At 32.5% G+C, this 10192-nt stretch overlaps 1 protein-coding gene across 2 annotated transcripts; it reads left to right on the top strand.

The window, feature by feature from the left end:
• Positions 1-1016: 1016 nt before the first annotated feature.
• LOC145030898 (uncharacterized) lies at positions 1017-4595 on the top strand. Of its 2 annotated transcripts, XM_078979344.1 has the most exons (7): positions 1017-1791; positions 2357-2491; positions 2562-2639; positions 2736-2801; positions 3157-3222; positions 3533-3991; positions 4068-4595. In XM_078979344.1, the coding sequence occupies exons 1-7, from the start codon at positions 1477-1479 to the stop codon at positions 4077-4079; spliced, it is 1131 nt and encodes a 376-aa protein (XP_078835470.1). In that variant the 5' UTR covers positions 1017-1476; the 3' UTR covers positions 4080-4595. The 2 variants fall into 2 exon arrangements, with proteins under 2 accessions (XP_078835470.1, XP_078835469.1); XM_078979343.1 differs by having other exon boundaries at positions 1018-1791; positions 3533-4593.
• The last annotated feature ends 5597 nt before the right edge of the window (positions 4596-10192 follow it).

Raw genomic sequence — 10192 nt, forward strand, 5'->3', positions numbered from 1 at the left:
CTTGATCCCAAATAGTCAAGTGAGATTTAACAAAAACTCATACACATGTAACGTATGTTAACAAAAACTCATAGACATGTAACATATAATTAAAGAAAACATGTCTAAATAGTTTAAAATAGACTAATTTGATATTAATTCGAGTGATGCAAATGTTAAACATAACTCTTTATGTGGGAAACGCTAACACTTTTTATCAAGACCACTTGAAAAGAACTTACAATTTTGAGAGACTGCTATACTTTGCTTTCTTGAAGTATTTATTGAACCGGTGATTGTTAGATAGTTTGGAGCAAATGAGCTCTTATTTATAGGTATTTTTACATCCCTATAAGAAGTTTTTAGATCTCACACATACTACATAAATTCATGACCATTCTAGAATTATCTACTATATTTTATATTTATTAAAACCTTTTATACGTTTTTAGAATGTTCTAGATAAGTCTAGGACGTTCTTGTGTCTTCAATAGTCTTCGAGAATGTTCTATATCCTTCTAAGATCTTCCATATCATTCTAGAACATTCTAGTCTCTCGGTATGTTGTGGAATCTTCCATAATGTTCTAAAATCATCTAAAGATCTTTCAAAGCATCTAGAACAATCTAACTTCTTTTATATGATGAGATAAAATCCATCAGGTTACATATGGTCATATTTGTTGAAATGAAGATTCAATACACAATTGATTTGTGTAGAATGAAAGTTACACCTAGAAACACAACACAAGTAAAAAACCAAACCACTTTATGATCATATATATAGCTATACACATAATTAAGCTCAATCGAACTTATTGCTCCCCAAACTACGTAAAAAAAAGTTAAATACCTTTTGGAAGCAAAATAATAATTCCCCCAACTAGCTCCTGGTTGTTTAGGTTCTGCAACTTGCTAAAACTTCTGTCAACATCAAGTTATCGCCCAAAATCACCCATTCAACTTTTCAACTAAAACCTCATCACAAATGGCTTCAAATACACATCATTTAGATCCTAAAAGCATCATGTTGAATTCCTATTCATCTTTTTTCCAAAATCCGCCAATAACATAGATTAATACCTTCAAAATTCCTCAAGCTCGATTACTCAACAAAATCGAAACCATAAGATACCTCAAACTACTAGGAATTTATCAATCTCAAATACAATGAACAACACCTATTGCCTTTATTACAGTCATTAACCACACAGGAAAAAAGATTGATGAATTAAATGAAACTGACTTTACTTTTTCTTTTTCCTTTTTCTTTCTACAATCGACATAGAGTAAACATAAAGATTTTTTTGTTATAAAAGAATTATCTTGAGTTCGCTACACGATGTAAGAAGGTGAGTTTCTGTTGGCCACTTGTAAATGACGAAGCCCCACGTGCCCCTGTTGCCGCCATTGCCCAATCGCCTAAAACCTCTGCTACCGAGGCCTGTGCCTCATCGGTACGTGGCGTTTCCTCATACATCCACCGTCATGAGTCGCCATGGCAGGACATGTGTCATCTTCTCCATCGTCCTACCTTCTGCTACTACTTATCACCACCTCCATAGCCCATCTCTCTCTCCACTTTATCTCTCTTGCAACTTGTTTGTTGTTGCAGCAACCAATTATGGATGCAATTAGGGCATCGCCGGCGGATTTTGACCCCATGGTGAAGATTGAATTGGAGGCGGCGGAAGCTTTGGCTGGATTAGCTCATTTTCCTGCTACAGTTTCCGAATCTCGCGGTAGTGAATCAATTGCTGAACGAGTCAAGGACGAGTCTAATTCCTCCTTTGACACGAGTCATTCATACGAGGTTCGTCACTAATTTCCCAATTATTTGAATCTTAGGGTTTTTTTTTTTTTTTTTTTACTCCATGAAGAACGTCAAAACATCTGTTTCTTTCTTCACAAAATTACAACCTGAATCTAGGAACAAATCTGATTCCTATGAATCAGTGAGGAGCATGAGAAATAACAATTCAATTAGATGGTTTTCATCACCTTTGATTTTCGGAGTTTTCCGTTTTCCATTTCCATCACAGATCTATTTTGCTTTCAGCAATTACACATTCCTAGGAAGATCGCCATTAAAATATTGTTTTCTGTTGATTACACCAACTACTTTTGGCATCACTTTTTCTCTCTTATGGCTTACATACACTTATATATATGTACGGATGTAAACGATCTGAGACCCACATTAGCGTGTGGTTTGTCTTTTTCATTGATTGAAGTTTGTTGACAATGACATGAGAGAACATGAAACTGTTATCATGATTTTCATTGGGTTATAATTATATACATAATCGTGTAAGATTTGAGATTCTTTTTGTCTTTCTTTTTTGTTTTAATGAGCAAAATTCAACAAATTTACGCAGAAAAAGTCAGGGAATTCAGGGATCTTGAATCAGAAGTTGGTGAAGGATGAACAGAGTATTGACCTTAGACTTAATCCTGGGTATCCCACCAATTGTTCATCGAGTGGGAGGAAATCTAGACAAAATCTAACTGAGGTTTGAATTTTGAAAACATTTATTTATTTATTATTTATTTTGTGTGCTAATTTTTAAAGCTTTCTTGAAGGCTGAAATGGAAGCACGTAAAATACGTAGGGTGTTAGCGAATAGAGAGTCAGCAAGACAAACAATACGTAGGAGACAGGTATTAATGAATAATGAGTAATTATTTTCCAAATTAAAATACATTATAATTTTATAAACTTATGTTTTTTTTATATCTTTATGATAATTTTGCAAGGCTATTTTTGAGGAGCTAACAAGAAAGGCTGTTGATTTAGCATGGGAGAATGAGAATTTGAAAAAGGTTTGTACTTTTTTCTTAATACAAGTTTTAGTCATTTAAGTTTTACGTAATATACTTTTGTATAATTTTGCTACACGTTATGGACATATAACGTGGGAAGTTTCTTAAAATAGTTTCATTACATAGAAATTAAGTTTCGATTTTTTGTTGACATTTTTAGAACATTGGAATGAAATGGACTTAGGTTACCGTTTTATAAAATTGTTGCAATGCGTCAACAAAAATACAAAATATTATAATAAGGGATCAAAAAAATACAAAATTTTATAATGATGGAACAAAAATGAAAAATCGGACGTTAAGTGGCGTTTTGATTTTATGTAAAACTGAATATGTCACGTTTTTTTTTTCATAGGAGAAGGACACGGCTTCGAAACAGTATGATTCTTTGAAGACGAAGAACGAACGCTTAAAAGCACAGGTGAAAATAAAATCAAGAATAAATTTACATGTTTGGTCCCTATATTATTATGATGTTTTCTAAATATGGTCAAGAAGCAACTTCTTTTGCATTTGTATCACATTTCACGTTTCATAATATGTTATGGACCACATAATTCAATCTTCAAAATATGAACAGAATCAAAATCAATAGTCGAATAGCGAACACTAATCACAAAAAGCAAAAGATTCCTTTTTCGATATCAATCAATTTTGCAACATTCGAAAAATTTAGAAAAAATAAAATAAAAAAATAAAAACATCTATCTAATACAAATCTATTCATGTAGATGATCAAAGTTACAAATCTTGAAACCGATGAAACCCATGAAAAATCCACTACTTTAAACGAACAAGCGATTTCCTCATCATCGACAAATTCACCATTTATAATATACAACCAACCACCTTTCTTACCCGTCATATGGCCATCCATGATCCACCCTACAAACTCCGGCCAACTACCCGCCGGAATAGTTTTTCCGGTCAATAAAACCGATTCAAGTGAAGAAGGGAGTTCAACAACCGGAAGTCCGTTGTATTTACTACCCTACCCCTGGCTGGTTACCCTACCCCAAAACACCACCCAACCCCAGCCCCAACCCCGCCACCATTCTTTCAATCTAAACGACAAACCGAAAGAGTGTTCCGAGTTCCGGGAATTCTTCCCGGAAAAAGCATCAGAAACACCTAACCACCACGGTTTCCCACCTGATGGTGGCGGCCGACAGACACCGGAGCCACCACGTGTGAGTTGTGAAGCACTTATTGAACATGATAGTGAGGAAATTGATGGTGAAATTCACAAAGTTCCTCTGTGCTCAGGTAAAAGATTAGGTGGTGACGTGGCGGCTGCCGCCGAAGCCAGGAAAAGGCGTAAACAACTCACGAGATTAAAGGGCCACTTTCATTGCCGTCAACTTAGGATGCATTAGTGGTACTGCTACTGGTACTTGATATCTGATATCTGATATCTGATATTGACGATGGATTTGTGAGGGAGTGTGAAAGTAAGTTGTTATTTTTTGTGGCGTTTGGGTTGAGGCTAATATGTGAGAATGAAGATGTATATAAGGTGTTGAGGGAGGACTTATGATATAGTGTTTTGAAGTGGCTGATAATGGTCACTCTCAATTTAATAAGCGGATGCTAGCTTTCCATATGTTGTAGTTCATTGATGCGAAATGAACGCCACTAGTGTCTAGTCATATTTCCCTTGAGGAAGACGAATACGATAGAATTGGATTTGTGTTTTTATCTATAGTCGAGTATTTTTTTTTTTTTTTTTGGTATTTATGATGTGGGATATTTTGTTGTTGTTCAAGGACACAAATAGTTAAAACGTTATGTTATACATTTTTTTTATCAAGTTTTGTGATGGTGTTTATCTTTCATTAAATTATGTAATTGACACAAATAGTTAAATACGTTCTACTAGTGAAAATTTTGGACTCAACTAGAGATGTAGTATAGCATGCATCTCTCCCATCGTCCCACTTGGTTGCATGCTTATGTCGAGTATTGTGAAAGTTGGCACTTGGCTATGATGAATCATATATTTAAAATATTAATTGAAAATGGTAATTGGTTTGTATTGTAGAATTGCAAGATTTTTGTATTTGTCGTTAAATGTGTAGTTGGTAAATACGCAACTTTATCCAAATTGTAACTCGAAAGTTATTTTATGTATTATTGGATATATTTTTTTCATGCTACTTCGGTATGAATGAGGTCGAGATGCAGCAGCCTCTAGCGGGAAGTATGTGATGTGGTTTTGGAGTCTCTCCCTTTTGTGTATTTTGGCGTTCCTAAACACTTGAAAATGTCAAAGATGGAGGGGTGGAAGTCATGATATTTTGGCTTCCTAAGACTTGAAAATGTCAAAGATGGAGGGGTGGAAGTCTTATTGTTAACACTTAACAGGTTCACGACGAAAGAAGAATTAAAGGTCTTTATGCTTTTTTACAGTAACCGTTTGTATATTTAAAAAATATATGAAAAAGAGAAGAATTAAAGGTCTTTATGCTTTTTTACAGTAACCGTTTGTATATTTAAAAAATATATATGAAAAAGAGTTTTAGCTAATAGAAAATTAACATATTACATGTACATCCCCACAATATATATTGCTATTTTTCGTCTCTATATATTTTTTGGTTTCAAATTTTAACCACATGAGTTATGTATATTTGAAGGATTGTACACTATTCGTAGTCTCTTAGTGGTGGTAACCTACTAGTTTATTATTATTTATGTTTCTTAACGACTTGTTAGTTCATAAAATCCAGTCGATTATAATAGGCTAATATGGTATGAAATTATTCATAGTAATCGACCCAATTATTGCATTTAATTTGAAAAATAAATTTTGATTAAAAGACAACTCAACATCTTTACAAAGATAAAATGACTGAAAAAATCGAACATACCAAATATTTAAAAGAACACTTTTCTACTATTAATAAGCTTGCATGGTGTCCATATATTTTACCGATGAAAATCTATACAGACATCATTACCAGTGATAAACACTGTATCCTGAAGTTTTTTTCACAATCGGTATTATACCGATGACATTATTTCGCTGGTGGCAAATGTGAGGCAAATGACTCTCTCTCTTTCTTTCTCTCTCTCTCTCTCTCTCTCTCTCACACACACACACAACTTTAGTTATTGTATTATAACTAATTATTGTATGAATATAAGAATGATTGTGAGGCAGTCATTTTACTTATTTTAAGAAAGTGATTAATACATATTATTAAATAAAAAAATTGAAAAATATCATCTAATTTTATTCTAAAGGTATTTTAGTCAACTAACATAAATTTAAAAAAGAAAATTTCTAGATTTTAGGGAATAATTAATTCTCTAAAGTGTAAAATTTTGATTTTTTGGATAATAAACATATAAATTCTGACATTATAAAAGAATACATTTATCATTGTCTTGAAAAAAAAACATTAAATAATGACAGAACACTATAAACATATATTATCAAGATTAATAATTTTTAATGAATACAAATTTTATTATCTTAAAATCAGTAATTACATTAATTCTTAACAAAATACAACTATGAACATCCATAAATAACATTTATTCTGAAATAATATAAGTAATAATGGTTAACAATTAAATTTATTTTTAAAAATACAATTGAGAGTAGTTAAAAATCAAATAAAAACATTGAATTCTAAGTAAAACACTAATACATTCTGATAGAATATTGTTGTTAATTCATTCTGACAGAAAAACATGCTAATCCATTCTGAACGAATATTATTATCTTACTTTCTATTCTTCACAAGGCTTCAAAGTGACTTCTCAATTGTTTTTGCCTCTACACATAGAATGTCTTTGTACTCATCATCTCAAATCAGCCATGGCTTTTGTATTTCCATATATAAAAGTAGCTATAACATCGGACACTAATCTGGCCTTAAGAGATTGTGTTTACCTTTGGAGAGACTACAACGCCATATAAAGAGATAAAACTAGAGGCAATAGTGGTAACTTGATTAAAAGTTATTGATTAAAGTTACTTGAAGAATCAATTACTCAAGAAGAAAGAATACTTACAAAAATATAATATCCTTAAAAACGATTTGAGAACAAAAGTCACCATCTTGGAAAATCCTCCAAAAGCACATCTCGAATATTAAAAATCCTTAAAAATCAAACCCAACAATAAATCCACCCAATTGAAAATCTACTGCGAGTCTAAAGAGAGAGGTAAATAAATCTGACATTAACCCAAACACCATTACAATAGTTAAAATTGATAAACCTTTAGAAATAGATTCAATATAATTTATAATTGGATGGATAATTTAGTACCTGGTTTTAAAGGAGAAAAAGAAGTCATAAGATTCCACATATATCTTGACTAATATGGCAAACAAAAAAAGTCGGAGCCGCTGGGGAGCAGTGGCTGGAAAATGGAAACAGAATGAATGGAGGCATGGGGCTCTTTCGATTTAGAGGTGGAGGGTTGCTGTCGCCGGAGGGCAAGAATCGATGGAGAGATAGAGTCGACCGAGGGGGTGCTGGAGGCCGGCGGCGTTGATGGGGGTGGTACTAGTCTACTAGAGGTGAGTGTCGTTAGTATTAGAGGGTGTTTGGGAGTGCTTTTTTAACTAGAAAAGTGCTTTTAGATAAAAGTGCTTATTTGTTTATAGTGGTGGTAAAAAGAGTTTTTTAAAAAGTTTTTGGATAAGCTTTTATAGTGAAAAAACCAATAAGTCAATAAGTTAAAAAGTGTTTGGCTTAAAAAGTGCTTTTTGAAGTTATTTTGGCTGAAAAGCCATAAGCAGTTTCAAAAAGTCACGTTTTCCATGCTTATTAAAAAGTGCTTATTGAAGCTTATGGAAAAGCTATTCTAAAAAGTGCTTTTGAGTTTACCAAACACTTTTTTTTGGCTTATTAGCTTTTCAAAAAGCCAATAAGCAAATAAACACTTTTCAAACGCAATCCCAAACACCCCCTTAGATGAAGGAATATCAGCAACATAGACGAATAGGAAGTAGGTCGGTGGCGGAGATAGATATGTAAAAATCGGTTGTCTCAGTGAGGATGAAGAATATCGACTTCTTTATGAGCTTTGTGTGTGTTTGTGCTGTCGATCAAATAAAAGGCCAAACATCTAGGTTTAAGGAGTCAATTTCTTTAGCATAATTATAAAAATTAAGTATGAAAGTTATTTTTTATACTAATTAATTATATTTAAGATTAAAATAATTAAATTAAAAATATTAAGTAAAATGTAAGATTACAAAACTATATCTTTGAAATGATTGGCCTATATTGATTCCTACATCCATATAATAATTATTTAGAATACTTGAACCCCTCTCTCTCTCTCTCTCTCTCTCTCTATATATATATATATATATATATATATATATATATATATATATATATATATATATATATATATATATATATATATATATATATTATCTAAAACTACTCGACATCAATGTGAGCGAATATTTTCTTTTAATTATTATTCTTTTTTATTTATCTTACAATATATATTAGACTACTAGGTGTAGACTATATGTTATTACATGTTACCACACCCAAAAGGTACCATGTCAGCATCCCACACATACATGAGTGTTATAACACCTAAGGTGGAAATGGACAATATCTAATAACATGTAATAACACTAATTATTTTCTATATTTTTTTTTTTTGATGTTTTTTTTTATATTTCGAATTTGTTTTTTTTATTTATTTATATCATAGTATTTATATTTATCATATAACTTAAATTGTACATTAAAAATAACATTTAAAAAGTAAAAATAAAATTTTAATAAATCTTAAATTAAAAACAACATTAAAAAAAATTACAACAAAACACAAAAACATTTAAAAACCTAAAAAGCAAAAAAAACTGATAAAACCTATATTTTTTGGCCTAAAACTATTCATCTTCATCTTCATTGTCACACCTCCAAACCTGAACGACGGAAACATTCGAGGGCGGAGGATATCATGTATAGTATCATAACAAATGAATAGTAAAGAAAGTACACACAACCATCATATACATAATTGATGGTTTTACATGATTGTAGTATTACATGTTTGCAAAAAATCAATTACAATATGATATCCAAAAGATTAAACTAACGCCTGAGCGTGAGTCTTCAAAAGCAGTTGCTAACCTGATTTAGCGATTTCCTGAGAATACAAGTTATTTCAAAGAAAAAGTGTCAACATTTAAGTTGGTGAGTAGTGTTTTGATAAAATGTATGTCATTCGAAAGTTCGTGTATGTTTTCCAGAAAATCCGATATTTTCTTAATAAAGTGGGTTGTGAATCATTGTTGTATAAAGTGAATGTTTGAACCAGGAAAATCCTATATTTTCCTAAATGAGATGCAGTCTTAAATGACCATGACTGTAACGTGTAAGCAAATATGCCATGCCTAGAAATGAAGATGTATAATTTTATTATTAAGTAAAACTAGTTGTGGAAGTGTTTTAACTGAATTCTGAACATGCTGATAATACCCTATAATATAGTTATTACCCCCCGAGCATGATTGAGTTATGTATTACTACGTGCATGAGTCATTGTTTCCGCGTGTTGTGAGTTCCTCATAACCATACTAGACGCAGTACCTAATGTTGACATTTGTCACCCCGGGGACTGTAGCTAACTGTCAGGGTGCGGAGTCGTCAACCCCATATAGATCTATACATACTTTTCACACTCTCCCTCCAAGAAACTTTGGTTATAGGTGGGGACTTTTTTTGGTACAAACAAAGCCATATGACATCACATGATTGCTAACAACAAGTTCACAAGTAATATGATGAAAAATCATTTGTATGAAATGATTTCCTTTTCTACCGTGTTACAAAGGCGTGATGATGAGTTGAGTTTTCTTGTAAAAGCATCATGTTATAGTTGAAATGGTTACCCTTGATATGATGTAGTATGCAAACGTATAAATAAAACATATTGTATCCCAAGAGGGTAAAGTTGTGTTGTGAGGTGTTTTGCATGATATGATAGTTACAATAACAGTACGTAAAGTACAACAAAAGATTGGTGCTTCACACGATTTTAACCGTGTGTTTACTTGTATTCCCCCTTAAAAGTGTATAAAAGCATTTACAAAACATTTGAAAACGCAGTTATAGGGGTATGAACTCACTTTTTAGGAGTGGCGATTTGATGAAAATGAGGCTTTTCTCGAGTAGCACTTCGATTGGAAAGAAGTCGATTTCTCGGAAATCTTAGGACTTCGGGACTTGCATCGTGTGTTGGGGGTGTTACCGGGGCTTCAGGGTAGTCTCGGGATGCTAAACGCAGAGTAAAAGTGGCCAGAAGAAGAGAAATGAGCAGCCTAAACCCGAGACCTTCAATTCCTATTTGTAGGCTAAATTTTTCATTTTCCACGTCGTGAACTGTACTTTCACGTCGTGGG

This window comes from Lactuca saligna, chromosome 2 (genome assembly GCF_052625555.1).
Source record: "Lactuca saligna cultivar CGN05327 chromosome 2, ASM5262555v1, whole genome shotgun sequence".
Lineage (NCBI taxonomy): Eukaryota > Viridiplantae > Streptophyta > Magnoliopsida > Asterales > Asteraceae > Lactuca > Lactuca saligna.

Bases quoted from the DNA above. Each gene is read 5' to 3' on its own strand.
- LOC145030898 (XM_078979343.1), top strand. From the start codon at position 1,477: ATGGCAGGACATGTGTCATCTTCTCCATCGTCCTACCTTCTGCTACTA. The intron at 1,792-2,356 runs GTTCGTCACTAA...AAATTTACGCAG, and splicing joins ACACGAGTCATTCATACGAG to AAAAAGTCAGGGAATTCAGG. The intron at 2,640-2,735 runs GTATTAATGAAT...TAATTTTGCAAG, and splicing joins AAACAATACGTAGGAGACAG to GCTATTTTTGAGGAGCTAAC.